Raw genomic sequence first — 17,993 nt, 5'->3', positions numbered from 1 at the left:
TCCCCATATTTAGCTTTAATATGAGTTTTAAGGTCAAATTCTTCAGAGACCACAGAAACAGCATTTGCACACAGGGCACCAGCGCTGGGCTCTGTGTGGCTTGCCTGTGAGTTTATAATAACAGGATTAGCATTTGCCATGGCATTTGGGGTTGCTGGTTTTGGGTCGCCCTTCAGGGTTCGGCAATCTGGTCTCACGTGACCCAGCACAACACAGAGATAGCATTCAACCTGTTTATTCTTGTGGTGAGAGTTCCTACCCACTGGGCCCCCATAGAATCATAGAATATCAGGGTTGGAAGGGACCCCAGAAAGTCATCTAGTCCAACCCCCTGCTTGAAGCAGGACCAATTCCCAGTTAAATCATCCCAGCCAGGGCTTTGTCAAGCCATGAGCTCCTTTATAAGAGTCAGGGCCAGGTTTACTTTTAAATCCTTCCCCCTTGAACTGGGGAGAACAGTGATTAATTTCCCCCTGGGGTTTATACCCTTCCCGAGCCCTGTTTTGGGTATGGGCATCTGCAATCTCTGCAGCCCGTAGGACTGACTCAGTCCCTATCACACACAGCTGCTCTCACATGGTCAGGCACGATGTCTAAGAACTGTTCCTAAGTTATTAACTCCAGCAGTTTTTCAAAACTGCCATGCGTCTTTACTCCCACAACCCACTTTTTAACAAAACCCATCAGCTTATGAGCACATTCTACAAAAGTACAATCATTAGACATTTTAAATTTTCTAAACTTAACCCTGTAAGAATCAGGAGTAATCTTGAACCGCCTCAACACAGAATCTTTAAACCGCTCATAATCCAAGGCTTCTTGTTCCCCAATTCATTAAATACCTCCCTGGCTTTCCCTGTCAGCCTGGTCAGAAGGACAGGCATTTGCTGATCATCGGGGATCTGGTACAGATTGCAGAGGCGTTCAGAAGTAGACAAAAACTCCTCTATGTCCTCAGTATCGTTGTAAATGGGACACATCCTCTCCCAGTTCTTCTCGTGGCGGTTGGGAAGTGGAGTACCAGGTGGAGATGACTTTCTCCGCTCTTCCATGACTTGGAGCTGAAGTCTGGCCATCTCCTGTTCCATCTTGTGAGTCTCCTGTTGCCCGTCAAGCTTTCTCCTCAGCCACCAGCAGCTTCAGACGCCCCTTAGGAGCTTTTTCTTCTCTCTCTGCTGCCTCTTTCTCTCTCTCAGCAGCTTCTCTTTCGAACTCAGCATTCTTTTGCTTTTTCAGCAATCGATGCAGATGCTAGATTCCATTCATGCTCAAGTTGCAGTTTATTTGTTGCCTTTTGCACTCTAATTTTTTCTGCAGCTTCTGTAGCCTCAGCTAAGGGCTGTGCTCCTGCCTCCTGACCACTGGCCACTAACAGATTTCTCAGTTCTTGATTTGTAGCTTTCTTTCTAACGCTTATTCCCTTTTCTGAGCACAGATCTTCCAGGGCTTTTTTGCCAAGGCCCTTATATGCTCTTTGCTCACCCATTGCAACTGCTCTTTAACCAACCCAACTCTCAATACTAAAATTCAAATTTGGATAGCGTGGGGTTCTGACCCAAAGTTTAATTGACCTGGTTCTGTGGATCCTAGCACGACTACGCCACTGTAATGATGCTGGTTTTCTGGCGGGACCCAACTGAGTGGGCCAATTCTGGACAAATTGCTTAAAGCAGGGCAGTTACAGCCCCAGGCTGGGGTTTCTATGCACACCAAGGCAAACCAAACCAGCCAAACAGAGAAGACTTTGGTTTTACCCCACTGGCTAACCACAAGACACACAAGCAATTCTCTTAGACACTCCAGTTTACCAATATCACCACCAGTGCCATTCGTTATGGGGACAAATGGTTATGAAAACCAATACCCCAGTAAAAGAAAAAAGGTTCCCTCCATCCCAAAGGACCAAGCCCCACACCCAGGTCAATATACAAATCAGATCTTACCCACAAATCACGCTGTTGCCAATCCTTTAGAATCTAAAATCTAAAGGTTTATTCATAAAAGGAAAAAGATACAGACGACAGCTAGAATGGGTTAAACGGAATCAATGACATCCGGTAACGGCAAAGTTCTTGGTTCAAGCTTGCAGCAGTGATCGAATAAACTGCAGGTTCAAATCAAGTCTCTGGAGAACATCCCCAGCTGTGGTGGGTCTTTCAGCCCTTGGTTCAAAGCTTCAGTGTAGCAAAGTCCCTCCAGAGGTAAGAAGCAGGATTGAAGACAAGATGGACGAGCTGCAGCAGCTTTGTACAGTCTCTTGCCGTGTGGTCTGTCTTTCTTTGTCCCAAAGACAAGCTATCCATCCCATGGCCTGGAAACACCTCTGAGTTCTGTCCATAGGCAGGTCCCTGCACACCTTGCTGAGTCCCAAGGCGTGTCTGCTTTCTCTCAATGGGTCAGTTGTACAGCTGATGGTCCTTAATGGGCCATCCAGCAGGCTAGGCAGAGCTGACACCAACTTGTCTGGGGTGTCACCCATAAGCACAGCACAAGTTTGAATTACAGACGGTACAGAGCCAATATTCATAACTTCAACTACAAAAAGGATACACATATATATACAGCATCATCATAACCAGCAAACCATAACCTTGTCTTAGACACCTCATTTGACCCCTTTTATATAAGATTTGGTGTCACTACAGGACTTTGGTTGCAACAATGATCTATACGGTCCCAGATTATGTCAGTAACGTCACACCAGGGGACATACAAACCCCTTCAGGCAAACAACTCATCCCTAGGGAGAGATCAGTCATGCGCCACTGGCATGACAGCTTGGACGAACATGGCCCCCTAGCCATATGCAGCAAGTTACTTGGGAAAATGACTGAGGCAGAGTCATGGGGAGTTAGACGGATTCTGTTTCTGGAAAGGATGGAGAGGCCTGGTGCAACAGCTTTCTCCTTCTCCGAAATAGCCTTATGTCCACACAGCCCCATGCCCTCCCAGAGCTGGCACACACTCAGGAACACACGCTTACAGTCCCTCGCCCACAAGCAAAGGCAGGCCTCTAAGCTCTCTCTGCATCCAGCACCACTGAAAGGCAGCCACTTCTGGGGTGGAGGATGGACAGCACAAAGCACAACAGTAGGGGCAAGCTGGCCTAGAGGGCCAGGTCACCCTCTGCTCTAAAGAACAGGGTGATGGCATCTTCAGTATCCATGCTGGGTGGACAGGGCACCTGAGGAAAGCTAAGCTGACAGCCAGGGTCTCACCCTGGTTTGGGGTGGCAGGGTGGGGAGTGGAGCACTCCATCTTACACAGGAAAAGCAATCAAATCATGACGCTGAGCACTTCCGCAATCCCTCCACGCAGGGAGCTGACAATACCTTACAGACATTCACCTGCTAAGCCCTCTCCCGCACTGTGGGGCAGGATCACGATCCTCATTTCACAAATGGAGAAACTGAGGTACAAAGAGGGGCAGTGACTCGCCCAAGGTCTCCAGGGAATCAGTGGCAGAGATGGGTCTAGGAGGAGCACAATGTCCTGACTCCCAGTCCGGTAATCTGACCTCAAGACCATGCTGCCTTTATGAGCCCCATCAGCACAGCAAGGGGGGACGGGGGAGCGGACAGAGCCATGGTCCCAGCCAGCCTGCAGCAGCTGTTTGTAGTGATAACAGAAGCGCCTGCCATCTCAGCTCCTGAGCTCGCTCCATTCCTAGAGCAGAACTAACCCCCCCATCCCCAGCCCTTGGGTCTCCCCTGCCAGGGTTCAGGCCTGCAGCAGACCAATCAGCTGGAAGCAAGAGACTGGGAGCAAGAGCCACCCTGAAATGTACTCCGGTTCCCTGCAGAGCCAGACCTTTCGGGAGACAGCAATGGCTGCCCGTGTGCTGGCGTCACCAGAGATCCGCTCAGGCTCGCCGACAGGAGCCACTCGTCACTCATCCAGCAGCCCCAGCCCCTCACCAGCAATGAGAACGCGCACAGCAGTGGGAAGGCTCATTGTCACTGGGCACAGCGCCCCTGAGCACGGAGACGACAGTCCCACTGTGCCCAGAGAAAGCAGCAAACGCCAGAGCCTACCTGCTCTTGCTGACCAGCTGCCTCCACAGTCTCTTACCACCAGGGCAGCCCCTGGCTAACGCCGAGGAGTTCCGGCCTCTCGCTGTGCAGGCTTCGCTGCTCACGCCGGGTGGTGGGGCAGAGCAGGCTGGAGACAGCTACTCCTGCTGGCCAGTCCAGCTGGGGCTGTTTCAGATGGGTACTTTCCGGGAGAGTCTGGAATGTCTCCCAATGGTCACTGATAACAGCAGCACCACCAAGGGACACAGCTCTTTTCATCCCAAAACAATTTACAAACATACACAAATGTAGCAAACTGATATGCAAATGCTATACAGATCATGTACAACAGTGAAATGCAGCCACCTTGGGAGTGGAATGCAGCGGCAGTTTAACAGTGCACAGCACCACTACCCACAGGTCAGAGTAGACAGTGGAAAGTAAGACCCCCTAGGAAATGGCAGGGGTACGTTGGTTGGTAGTATGTAACCCTCCATGTTGGCATTTTCTCATGACAGCAAGAGAAACCCCCTCCTGTTGGGAAGTGTGCCATGGGGTTTCTCATGCCCATCAGTGGGCAGAGCCTCAGTTTCATATCCTGTTCAAAAGCTGGCACTACCGTCTCTGGCCGCTGATGACGAGAGTTGAGTTCTTTGCCCCCCACGCCCTGGGTCCGGAGGCTCAGCTATCCCAGCAGATTTCATCCCTTAGGGTAAACTGGATTTTGTCTCTATTTTGTTAGCAAAGAGCATGGGTGGGGCTGCCTCATAAACAAAAGCGCACGCTCACTAATTACTGGTTTCAGAGTAGCAGCCGTGTTAGTCTGTATTCGCAAAAGGAAAAGGAGGATTTGTGGAACCTTATTTGTTAGTCTCTAAGGTGCCACAAGTACTCCTTTTCTTTTCACTAATTACTGTTATTACAGCCCCAGCATCTTGGGATCATCATACTGCCTCCCATCTCACTCAGCATGAGGTTTGGATGACAGGGTGTCCCTAGCCACACGTGGGATCCAGATGTGAATCCAGTAGCATGACAGCCACTGCTGCCTGGAACTAAAACAGCTGTACTTCATGACTCAAGACAACTATTTGTTCCAGAGGAACATGAGCAGGGAGAGCATCTCGCTGCCCTGACCTCCTGGGAGTACAGGGGCTCCCAGCCCCACGACTCAATCATTTCCCATCTCTCGGTCTCTGGCATGTTGGGGTCCCGTCCTTTTGCATTGTCCAGCTAAGCCTGTTTGAAACACCATATGTTGTCTCCCTGACCTCATTCGGTGGGCACACCTGGAGGGACAGAGGCATACAAGAACAGAGAGGATCCCTTAGTCCAGTATCTTGCCTGACAGGGATCAATACTGAATGATTCACTGGAAAGTCCAGCTCCCTGCCATGTGCAATACTACAGCATGGGAGGATATTACTTCCTGCTCCCAGTGATGTCCTGAGACATGAGTATTGACAGCCCTTCTCATTTTATCTTAGCCCTGGTCTACACTATGCGTTTAGGTGGAATTTAGCAGATTTAACCCTGCACCCATCCACACAACGAAGCCATTTTTGTCGACTTAATGGGCTCTTAAAATTGATTTCTGTACTCCTCCCCAATGAGGGGATTAGCACTGAAATCAACATCGCCGGGTCGAATTTGGGTTAGTGTGGACACAATTCGACGGTATTGGCCTCTGGGAGCTATCCCACAGTGCTCCATTGTGATTGCTCTGGACAGCACTCTCAACTCGGATGCACTGGCCAGGTAGACAGGAAAAGCCCCACGAACTTTTGAATTTCATTTCCTGTTTGGCCAGTGTGGCGAGCTCATCAGCAGAGGTGACCATGGAGTCCCAGAATAGCAAAAGAGCTCAAGCATGGACCAAACGGGAGATACTGAATCTGATTGCTGTATAGGGAGACGAATCCGTGCTATCAGAACTCCGTTCCAAAAGACGAAATGCCAAAATATTTTAAAACGATCTCCAAGGGCATGAAGGACAGAGGTTATCACAGGGACCCGCAGCAGTGCCGCGTGAAACTTAAGGAGCTCAGGCAAGCCTACCAAAAAACCCAAGAGCCACTCTGGGTCAGAGCCCCAGACATGCTGCTTCTATGATGAGCTGCATACAATTCTAGGGGGTGCCCCTACCACTGCCCCCCCCGTACATGGACTCCTGCAAGAGGGGAGTCTCATACAACAGGGATGAGGATTTTGGGGATGAGGAAGATGATGAGGAGGGGGAGGTTGAAGATAGCGCACACCAGGCAAGCGGAGAAACCGTTCTCCCCAACAGCCAGGAACTGTTTGCCACCCTGGATCCAATATCCTCCCAACTCTCCCAGCCTGGGCTCCCGGACCTTGAAGGCAGAGAAGGCAACTGTGGTGAGTGTACCTTTGTAAATATAACATACGGTTTAAAAGCAAGCGTGTTTAATGATTAATTTGCCCTGAAGACTTGGGATGCATTCGGAGCCAGTACAGCTACTGGAAAAGTCTCTTAACGTGTCTGGGGATGGGACAGAAATCCTCCAGGGACATCTCAATGAAGCTGTCCTGGAGGTACTCCCAAAGCCTTTGCAGAAAGTCAGACTTGATGATCATAATGGTCCCCTCTGACCTTAATATCTATGAAAAAGGTTTCTGGGGCGGGCAGCCTTATTGCGTCCTCCATGGTAGGACACTTTACTACGGCAGGCCAGTAGCACGTAGTCGGGAATCAATGCATAAGAAATCATGGCAGCGTGTGGTCCCGGTGTTTGCTGGCATTCAAGAAACATCCCTTCTCTATCTCTCTGTGTTATCCTCAGGAGAGTGATATCATTCCTTGTCACCTGGTTAAAATAGGGGAATTTTATTATGGGGACATTCAGAGGTGGCCGTTCCTGATGGGCTGTTTGCCTGTGGCTGAAAAGTAATCATCCCCGCTGTTAGCCACATGGTGGGGGGAGGGGTGAAGCGATCATTCCAGAGAATTGGGTGGGAGGAGGGGGGATTAGTTGGGTTTGTGCTGCAGTTTAACCTGAAAACATCCCCTCCTTTTAAATGGCCAGTGTGTCTTTTTCAGTTTTAATCTCCCTTTTTTTCTTCCCGCAGCTGCAAATGTTTCAACGCTGCGACTAGCATTTCTGTCCCAGAGGCTAGCGCAGATAAAAGAAGGCGAAAAAAACACACTCGCAATGAAATGTTCTCTGAGCTCATGCAGTCCACCCAAACTGAAAGAGCCCAGCAGAATGCGTGGAGGCAAACTATGGCAGAGTCCAGAAAAGCACAAAATGATGCGAGGACAGGAAGGACACACGAGACGAGAAGTGGCGGGAGCAACAGGAGAGGTGGCGGGATCAAGAGGAAAGGTGGCGGCAGCGTGATGACAGGAAGCAGGATGCAATGCTGAGGCTACTGGAGGATCAAACTGATATGCTCCGGCGTATGGTTGAGGTGCAGGAAAGGCAGCAGGAGCACAGACCGCCACTGCAGCCCCTGTGTAACCACCCGCCCTCCTCCCCAAGTTCCATAGCCTCCTCACCCAGACGCCCAAGAACTCGGCGGGAGGGGAGGGGCGCTCCAGGCACCCAACCATTCCACCCCAGAGGACTTCCCAAGCAACAGAAGGCTGGCATTCAATAATTTTGAAGTGCAGTGTGGCCTTGTCCTTCCCTCCTCCACCCCCCCACCCAGGCTTCCCCTTCCCCCACCCCTCCCAGGCTACCTTGGCAGTTATCCCCCTATTTCTGTGATGCATTAAGAATGCATGAATTTGAAACAACAATGACTTTATTGCCTCTGCAAGCGGTGATTGAAGTTGGGAGGGGAGGGTGGTTGGCTTACAGGGAAGTAGAGTTAACCAAGGGGGTGGGTTTTCATCAAGGAGAAACAAACAGAACTGTCACACCGTAGCCTGGTCAGCCATGAAACTGATTTTCAAAGCTTCTCTGATGCGCAGCATGCCCTGCTGTACTCTTCTAACCACCCTGGTGTCTGGCTGCACGTAATCAGTGGCCAGGTGATTTGCCTCAACTTCCCACCCCGCCATAAACGTCTCCCCCTTACTCTCACAGATATTGTGGAGCACACAGCAATCAGTAATAACAATGGGAATATTGCATGAATATTGCATCTGATGAAGTGAGCTGTAGCTCGCGAAAGCTTATGCTCAAATAAATTTGTTAGTCTCTAAGGTGCCACAAGTCCTCCTTTTCTTTTAATGGGAATATTGGTTTTGCTGAGGTCTAACCGAGTCAGTAAACTGCACCAGCGTGCTTTTAAACATCCAAATGCACATTCTACCACCATTCTGCACTTGCTCAGCCTATAGTTGAACAGCCCCTGACTACTGTCCAGGCTGCCTGTGTACGGCTTCATGAACCATGGCATTAAGGGGTAGGCTGGGTCCCCAAGGATAACTATTGGCATTTCAACATCGCCAACAATTATTTTCTGGTCTGGAATGTAAGTCCCTTGCTGCAGCTGTTCATACAGACCAGAGTTCCTGCAGATGCAAGTGTCATGTACCTTTCCCGGCCATCCCACATTGATGTCGGTGAAACGTCCCTTGTAATCCTCTGGTGCTTGCAGCACCATTGAAAAGTACCCCTTTTGGTTTATGTACTGGCTGCCTTGGTGCTCCGGTCCCAAGATAGACGCCCAATCGCCCCCCACAGTTAGGGAATCCCATTGCAGCAAAGCCATCCACTATGACCTGCACATTTCCCAGAGTCACTACCCTTGATAGCAGCAGCTCAGTGATAGCGTTAGCTACTTGGATCACAGCAGTCCCCACAGTAGATTTGCCCACTCCAAATTGATTCCTGACTGACTGATAGCTGTCTGGCTTTGCAAGCTTCCACAGGGCTATCGCCACTCGCTTGTGAACTGTGAGGGCTGCTCTCATCTCAGTGGTATTCTTGTGCTTCAGGGCAGGGGAAAGCAAGTCACAAAGTTCCATGAAAGTGCCTTTACGCATGTGAAAGTTTTGCAGCCACTCGGAATCATCCCAGACCTGCAACACTATGCGGTCCCACCAATCTATGCCTGTTTCCCGGGCCGAGAATCAACACTCCCTGGCATGAGCCTGCCCCATTGCTATCAGGATGGCCAAATTGCCGGGGCCTGTGGTTTGAGAGAAGTCTGTGTCCATAACCTCATCACTCTCGTCACCGCGCTGCCATCGCCTCCTCGCCTGCTTTTGCAGGTTCTGGTTCTGCACATACTGCAGGATAATGCGCGAGGTGTTTACAATGCTCATAATTGCCACGGTGATCTGAGCAGGCTCCATGCTTGCCGTGATATGGCATCTGCAGGAGAGCAGGGTTGCAGGGGAAGCAGTGGTTGGATGACCAGTTTTGCAGACCTACTGCACCATCTGCTGCCAGGACACAACAGCTGAGCGGGCTGCACACTTGACGTGGTATGGCGAGACAAGAGCAGCCGAGCAGAGTTGCAATGGAAGCGGCCCTGCGAGACCACCAGGAAAGCAGCAGAGTGGAATGGCAGTAGAAGCAGTGGGTGACGATGATGACTATTAGCAGTCCTACTGCACTGTCTGCTGAAAGCAGTTTGGCGCCCACAAGGAAAAAAGGCGTGAAACGATTGTCTGCCGTTGCTTTCATGGAGGGGCGACTGACAACATGTACCCAAAACCACCCGCGACAATGTTTTTGCCCCATCAGGCATTGGGAGCTTAACCCAGAATTCCAATGGGCGGCGGAGACTGCGGGAACTGTGGGATAGCTACCCACAAGGCAATGCTCCGGAAGTCGACGTTAGCCACGGTACTGTGGACGCACTCCGCCGACTTAATGAGCTTAGTGCGTTAGTGTGGGGACACACACAATCGACTATATAAAATTGCCTTCTAAAAAATCGACTTCTATAAATTCAACCTAATTTCGTAGTGTAGACATTCCCTTAGTTAGGGTCACTGCAGATACTATTCTTCTCCACGGGATGGCTGAGCCTTTATTAGACCTCACTAGTGACTTGCCTCAACAACGTCCTGTTGCAGCGTTTCACCAGTTAGTTACGCGCCACGTTGAAAACACTTCCTTCCATCACCTTTTAATCTTAATGGCTCCCTTTACCTCATACTATGTGATGGGACACACAGGAGCAATTCCTGGCCTCCTATGCCAGTCAGCAGCCCCTGTGAGACATTGTGGCCAAAAGGGCTAATGTGATCCTGGGATGCATAAACAGGAGAATCTCGAGTAGGAGTAGAGAGGTTATGTTACCTCTGTATTTGGCATAGGTGCGACTGCTGCTGGAATCTGTGTCCAGTTCTTGTTTACACAAATCAAAAAGAATGTTAAATTGGAGAAGGTTCAGAGACGAGCCACAAGAATGATTACAGTGAGAGACTTGAGGAGCATGAGCTGTTTAGCTTAACAAAGGGAAGGTTAAGGGGTGACTCGATCGCAGCCTGTAAGTACATCCATGGGGAATGGAAATGTGATACTAGAGAGCTCCTCAGCCTAGCAGAGAGAGGTCTAATGGGATCCAATGGCTGGAATTTGAAGCTAGACTGCAAACGAGATGTACGTTTTTAACGGTTGAGAGTAATTACCCATTGGAACAACTTACCAGGGGTTGTGGTGGATTATCCATCACTGGCCATTTTAAAATCAAGACTGGCTGGTTTTCTAAAAGCTCTGCTCTAGTTCAACCAGGAATTAATACAGGGCAGGTGTCTGGCCTGTGTTATGCAGGGGTCAGACTAGATGATCACAATGATCCCTTCTGGTCTTCGAATGTATGAATCATTGTATTTCAACTTAACCCATTTCTCTTACTCTTCCTGTTCCTCAATGGTACAGCCCTCGGCTTGCTAATCTCCTTGCCTGGAAGCCCCTGCCCTAACACACACACTCAGCCATGTTCATTGTTCTTCTCCGGGTCTCCAATTTCATCTGCATCTTTTCTGAGATAAGATGACTCTATCCCCACAACGATGTACCCTCAATTCAGATGGCATTCTAATCTTTTCTACATTAACCTCTATTCCTTTTTAATACAACCTGCCATCACACCCCCTCCTGACAACAGCTAGCCCCTGAGCACATCTGCCCTGAACTCTCCCCATGGACACCTAGAACATTTTACTCCAGTTCACCACTGTCCAGCCTGTCTGAGTAACTGAAATCGCACATTCCTAGGTCTGTGATCTTGCGACGACTGCACCGACTAATCTACCATCAGGTCACCAGTTCCTTAGCTTTGCCAGGTCACTTTGTGCCTTTTCAGGATCCAATCGAGCCTTAAATTCTCACTAACGTCATGTTACCACCTTGCTTTCCATCCCCAATAAACGTTCCGAGCACCAGCACTCCTAAAAGGAGCTCAGTGGCAGGCTCTGTCTAGGCTGGGTTTGCTCAGGGCTCCCCTCTCTCCTAACCAGTTTTTAAGCCACAGCAGGACTTCCCCTTCCACGCTGTGGCATCGTGTTTCCTCAAAGTGCTGCTCTTCTGTGAGCAGCAACCCTCCCATGGCACTGCAGCGCACAGCATTTCCATCTCTCAATAATTCCAGATTGAATGAGCACAGTTTATAAGCATGGACGTTCCTAACTGCAAATACTCGAACAGCTCTGGAAATCAAGCTGGAATCTTTTCTTCTGGCACATCAGCACCCCTGATATAAGGCCTGAAGACCAAATCAGGCCCTCCATGACACTTGTGCTACCTCATCTAGCGTGGGTTTGCAAAGGTGTGTAAGCAGAGTCAGGATGAGCGTTACCCTGACATCCGGTGGCGAGTCGTGGTGGGTTGTGGAAAAGAACTTCAGGGGCTGATCTCATTTGCATAGGCACACCCACCCCGCCTAGATGGTCACTTTGGCTGCTGTGGGATCCTCAGTTTCTTTGTTATTGGGGCAGGGAAAATAAAGTGTTATTATCCTGATTATGTGAATCAAGGACTGTGGAACTATACTTGGCCTTTTGTTATGATGGAGGGACTCACCATCAACTAAGCAGCACTTGCTAGGCAAGAGTCCTGGGTTCAAAAAATTAGTGAAGGGAGAGCAACTGGGGATAGATATTAATGTGTGGTGGTATGGGCCTCCTGGTGGGGGTCCTACATGCCAATTGCACTGTCTCCACTGTGGAATATCAGAGCTAATTTTGATTCCAATAGGAGTCTAGTTACTGGCTGCTGAGCTGACATCACTTTGGGCCAACAGTGCACGAGCACTGAGGCTCTCCTACTACAAGCTGAAATCACTAAAGAGCTAAAATTACTAAGAGCTGAAATCATTGAGTGTTGTGTTGGGGGGGGGTCTGAAACTATATTGTGGAGTAGTTTGTGGGATGGCTGGAGCAGTTCATGGGACGGCTGGTGGAGCAGAGCAGTTTGCAAGACGGCTGGAGTGGCTCACAGGATGGCTGGTGGAGCAGAGCAGAGCCCCACAGAGAGGTGGGGCAATTGGCTTCGGACCACATAAGGTGCCCCTTAAACTGCCCCCCCCCATTTCCACCCAGGTTGAGAGGTAAAACTCTGAAGATAAACTTTTGAACTCTGGGGCTGCACTGACCAGAAACAGAGACTTTTGGGTTGTTGGACTTTTGGGACTTTGGGTGACTTTTGGGTTGCTGGACTCAAGAACCAAAGGCCCAATTTGCTGGGGGTGGGTTTTTGCTCATGGGTTGTGTTATGAATCCTGTTGGTGGTGTTTCCCTAACATAATGCCACATTGCTTCTCTCGGTTATTAAAAGGCTTTTGCTACACTCAGACTCTGTGCTTGCAAGCGGGGGTGTCCCAGGTCACTGGGTGGGGGCTCGAGCCTGTTTTGCATTGTGTTATTGGACTGGAACCCCTAGATACTGAACCCAGCCCTTGTTGCTGCCAACTCTGACGGGCAGAAGGGTTACAGGTGTATTTCACTGGAATTTACTAAACAACTCTGCTGCTGATGCAAAAGAAGAAATAGAATCCAGCTCTGATAACTTAGCTGGGGCAGCTCTCCAGGGTTAATGGGGATAGACTCCAGCTCCCTCTCCCATCACTGGGCCGGCTGGGCAGGGCTAAGCAAGGAAACACAGTTCTGAATTCACATCAGAAAGCATCTTTTTACACAGACCCTTTTCAGAGCACACTTACCCTTCAGTAGCCCCTTGGGAGAAACTTGCTTACCATTTTATAAATTCAATTCACCAATCTGATTTTAAGTCTTTCAGAAAGTGTGATGGGTTTCTAACCTGTACAGCACAGCCTTAGAGAAGCCAAGCCGATTACAACACATTCCTCTAGCTGCTTTTTATCCTCTTTAGTGACTTCACTATTTGTCCTGCTACTTAAACATGGCTCACTGGCCCCTAAATCCTGCATGTTACCTTTGATCCATTGCAGAGATGGCTACAATGCTTCTGCCTGGCAGCCAAGCAGTTATCTAATGCTACATTGCATATTTCTAAAGGGTAGGTCAGATAGCTGCACAGGTAGTTCTGACAGAGCCGCTGGGCAGTAATCCCTTTGGGGCAGAACTCCATGTTCTGCAAGTGAATGCTGTATTTCAGGACAGCAATCCGGTCTGTACTATGCAGGAGGTCAGACTAGATGATCACAGTAGTCCCTTCTGGCTTTGGAAGGGAATCGAAGAGTCTATATACATGGTTATTAACAATGATGCCACCAAGCCCTGTTGAGTGCCGTGTAATTTTGCGAGCTGCCTAGTCTCCTTTCTCTGACATCTCACCTCCTCCGCCTGTGAGGAGTAATGCCAGGGCTAGTATTTCACCCACCACTCCCTATGCTGAAGGCCAATGGAAAGAGGGGCTTTCACTTTTCTGCCGTCCCCTTAACCTCTCCAACTGCCTCCCTGGATTCACCAACTCTGCCACAGCCTTCCAAATTGTGACATCCATCAAACGTTTATTAGAATTTTACAGTTTTGCCTATTTGTTCTGCAAGTTTCCTTAGTCTCCACCTTATGTTTTACCAGGGAAACGTTGCTCTCAGACGGGCCTCATTTGGGCTGGATTTCTATGTTTAAAGTACATTTGTAGTAAACCACAGTAACCCCTTCTAGCTGTACACATCTGCGTGAGGTGGAAAGCCAGCTCTGTTCATTTTACTTTTACTACAGAGTTACGAAAGCACAAGCTGGATGCAATTCTGCCTCCACCAACAGTCAGACAAGTTCCCACGGCAGAACCTTTTGCTTGGTGCCAGTGTGTGCAGCAGAAACCACCAGCTCGGCTCCCGTGCTGAGCGCCTGGTGCTGACGCTCGCAACACCAACCTTCGATTTGCAAATTGCATCGATTTGCTCTGAAAGTCTTTGATAGTAAACACCAGTCCTATGGGACCTATTCTGCACTGACTTTTCTAATTGCAGCCACACTCCAACGCACTCTACCCTGGCCCATATACACTCTTGCATAAGTTGCATTGGTCCCTGGCCCTATGCCTTGTCCTGGCCTGGAAGATCAGCTGCCTCCTACCCAGTCCGGTGTCACTTTGGTCTCAGGAGATTTTGAGGAGAAAGGGACAGCGGCTGAAGGGGCAGTAGCTAAATGCTCCGGGAAACAAACTTCACCTTGGAGCCCATCTCCCAGACCAGACCTTCCTCCCTTCCAAGAAATGGGTAAACAACTTCCCAGTGACAGAACGAGGGACACAAACTGACAGAACTCAACCTCCCCTGGTGCTCAATGCCTGCTGGTGCATATGGTCACGGCTGAAGGAAGCAGGGTCACCTTTTGCTACCAGGTTCCTGGTTTGGGTGACTTTGAGTCACAACCCGAATATTAATGAGCACGAGTCACATGACCCAGAGGGACAATGTGTTTCCAGCCCTGGTAACTGCAGAGCAGATCCTGTACTGGGATTTCCTTTGAGGCTGTCCCCAGCTCATATTCCTTTGCCTGAAGCTAGTCAAGAGCTTTAGCAGCTGCATATATCCTTATAGCTGCCCCAATCCCCCTGCCATGCTACGTGATGGAAACTCCAGGGATTTCCATGCCTTGGGCAATATGTTAATAAAGGCAAGGCACTTCCAGAAGGCTGTCACTGCTTTTCTGTGTACTCCTTCCCCTTTCCAGTCCCTTGTGTGATTGGATGGAAGGGGGCACTGCTCTGCATGTTAGGTATGCACTGCAGGAGAATGGTTATAGTTTGAACTATAGCTTTGATCTGTATTTCTCCTTCAAGAGCTCTCATGCCAGGATGAGGGCTACATGTAGGTGCCCAGACAACACGGTGATGGGCACAGTATGAGAAGCTAGATGGATTGCAAGGCTGCACTGATCTCTGTGTGCCTTTCTCTTCCTGGGTCCCATCCCCAGGCTGGCATGGTTTCTGATAGCACTGGTTGCTGTGCTTGTGTTTTGCTCCCCAGGTCCCTGTTTGGAATATGCTGGGAACTGTGGTAGGAACCATCTGTGTGTCTCTCTCTCCTGTGGTTCATTGGGGGGGGGGTGTCACGTCCTGTCCCGTGGGGCTGACCCCTGTGACTCTTTCTCTCGCATGGGCCCTGCCCCCCCAGGTGTTTTGGATGAGGATGGATGCGTGTGTGCCATGAGCCTCATCACAAGGTGGGCGCGGGGGTCAGTGTGAAAGGTGGCACTGACCTCGGGGTGCGAGTCCCACCCAGTACCATGGCACCTCTCTCCCCTGCTCTCTGGGCAGACTCCCATGCTGGGCCGAGCTCGGAGCCTGGAGCTAGTGCTGATCTGCCCTGCGCCTTCCGCCGGCCCAGGTCCCCGCAGGTGGCTGAAAGGATGAGGGAGGAAGCCGGGGGGCTCTGACCTGCATACCGCTGCGGCGGGAGTCCTGAGCCTTTTCAAGGCAGGTGAGAAGCTGCCCGCGGGCCAGGGGTGGGCAGAGACTTTGGCACCTTGCTCTGCTTCGCCTCCAACTTCTGCAAGCCCAGCCCGGCGCCGGGCGGTCCCACACTCACTGGCCGTGCCCCCGCCCGGCTCCCCCAGCGCCTGGCGCTGGCCAGCGGACCCCAGCCGGCACTCGCCGCCCTCCGAGCATGCCCGGCCAAGCGGCCTCGGCGCTCCCCGGCCTGGATGGAGCCCGCTGCCGCAGCGCATCCCCCACCTAAGGGCGCAGCGCCCGGCTCCCGCAAGGGCACGAGGGGGTCTGGCTGCAGGTGGGACCCCCAGCGCCCCGCGCCCCCGCCCCCGCCCCGCCGGGCGGCCGAGAAGCCAGGCTCACCATGGCGCAGCTCCGGCGGCTCCGGGGATCGCGCACAGGCTGCTCCGGCCGGCCGGGAGCGCAGCGCAGGGCGAGCCTTGGCGCGGCGGGCTGCAGTCAGCGGGTCACGTGGCCGGAGGATGCACCGCCCGGCTCGGCCCGGCCCGGCCCGGCTCGGCTCGGCTCGCCTTGAGGGGGCGGGGAGCTGGTCACCCGCGCGGCGCGGCCCACCTGCCTCCTTCCGAGGGCTCCCGGCTCCCCATCGTCGCGCCCGCTCCGCCGCGCCCGGGCTGCTGCCATGGGGGTCGGGGACACGCCAGACTCTGCCCCCGTTTCGGGGGCTCCAGGCGGCGGTGGGGGCCGCTCCTTTGTCCCGTCCGCACAGGAGGAGCCAGCTCTCTTCTGAGCCTCCGGGGGGGGGGGGTTCAAAAGCACCTGAGTGATTTAGGAGCATTTGGCATGTGATTTATGCCCTTGGGCGCCTAACCCCCATTGAGAGCCAGTGCTGCGCTCACTCCTGAAACTGGCCTGAGGCCCCTAAGTCAGCCAGGCACCTGGGAATGTTACCCCCCGCCTGTCAGCCCCGCCTCCTGGCTGCTGAGCCCGGGGGTCCCCATGCATTGCTCCAGAGGACCAGCAGTCCCTGGGGGCAGAGCCTGGCGGAGTGTGGGAGGGCATCACAGTGGCCATACACATCAGAAGGGTCCAGGTGAGATTTGGGAGACAGTCCTGAGCACTTGGGAAATCTCCCAGTGAACAATTGTTAGCAGAGTCCGACATGTACTAGCACAGTGCAAACCAGTGAGAACATCCCCTGGAAGAAGAACCAGCCAAGAAGATGCAGGACAAAGGTTGCTGAGTCAGGTCTCATCTGGTGGTTCTTGAATGTCCCTATCCCACCACAAGAAAGGTCTGTGCTACACTGAGCCCAGCCCGAGGCAGCGTCTTTCCCAAAGATCCCTCCAACCGGCGGGCTTGGCATTCAGTCCCTGCTTGGGAGAAGAGGAGCTCAGGCCCTGTCCACACAGGAGGATGAATTCTTTGTTGGAAATGCACTAGCCTGGGCATTCATGGATGCTGGCATGTATTGCAGACGAAGGGTGGCCCCGTAATTAGCACACTAGATCCAGGTTCAATTCCCTGCTCTGCCACAAACATCCGGTGTGACCTTGGGCTAGGTACTTAGTCTCTCTGTGCCTCAGTTTCCCATCTGTACAATGGGGATAAGAGCCCTGACCTACCTCCCAGAGGTGTGTGAAGCTATACATAGCAAAGATTGGCACTCAGCTGCGGGGCAGGAGGGCATACAAGGTGATTAAGGCAGGCTCCTGCAATGGAAACCGCCTGCTCTGCAGCCTTTGGGATTTCAGGAGGGATTCCTCCGGTGGAACAAGGTTGGTCTGCTGTGACCGAGATGCCCTCAGCATTCTCCTCCAATTCCCACCACTGTGGCCTAGGAATCAGAGCAGCGTTGCTGGGCGGAGCAGGCCCTGGGATGGGGCACACGGAGCTGTCAGGAATGGCATGGGGAGAACAGGCTGAGATGAGCACAACTCATGCACCTTGCCTGACCCTGTATCATGGAAATCTGGCTGGATGATTCAGCTGGGCCAGTGCTGACCTGGCTGCATGCAGCCGAGAAATCATGCATCATGAAGGGCAGGTGGGTGGGCTAGGAATCAGTTGCCGTTGTGCTTCTAAGCTGCTGGTCCCACCCCAGAGACGGTGCTGTGACTGGGCTGACCTCGCCCAGTAGTCCTCACATGGGAAGAGCTCGGGGTTCTAGGACAGCCCACCCCTCTGCTCCTGACTCCGAGCCCTACGTGGCTGATCTCTCTTCGGATTTGCCTTT

The 17,993-nt window shown here is 51.7% G+C and overlaps 1 protein-coding gene across 8 annotated transcripts in view; it reads right to left on the bottom strand.

The window, feature by feature from the left end:
• The window catches only part of SEPTIN4 (septin 4), a 78,103-nt gene extending 61,546 nt beyond the window's left edge, over positions 1 to 16,557 (bottom strand). For 2 of the 8 annotated variants that reach the window (XM_073315309.1, XM_073315304.1), the window contains exon 1: positions 16,163 to 16,551. In XM_073315309.1, the coding sequence (XP_073171410.1) occupies positions 16,163 to 16,165 (3 nt within the window). In that variant the 5' untranslated portion in view covers positions 16,166 to 16,551. Of the gene's footprint in view, positions 1 to 4,034; positions 4,223 to 15,748; positions 15,938 to 16,162 lie in introns of those variants that run through there. The other 6 variants (XR_012155386.1, XR_012155385.1, XM_073315303.1 and 3 more) reach the window with 6 other exon arrangements.
• Between the last annotated feature and the right edge of the window lie 1,436 nt (positions 16,558 to 17,993).

Source organism: Lepidochelys kempii, chromosome 17, assembly GCF_965140265.1.
Source record: "Lepidochelys kempii isolate rLepKem1 chromosome 17, rLepKem1.hap2, whole genome shotgun sequence".
NCBI classification, from domain to species: Eukaryota; Metazoa; Chordata; order Testudines; family Cheloniidae; genus Lepidochelys; species Lepidochelys kempii.
The sequence above is the reverse complement of the archived record's forward strand: the minus strand, read 5'-3'. Positions and strand labels throughout refer to the sequence as shown.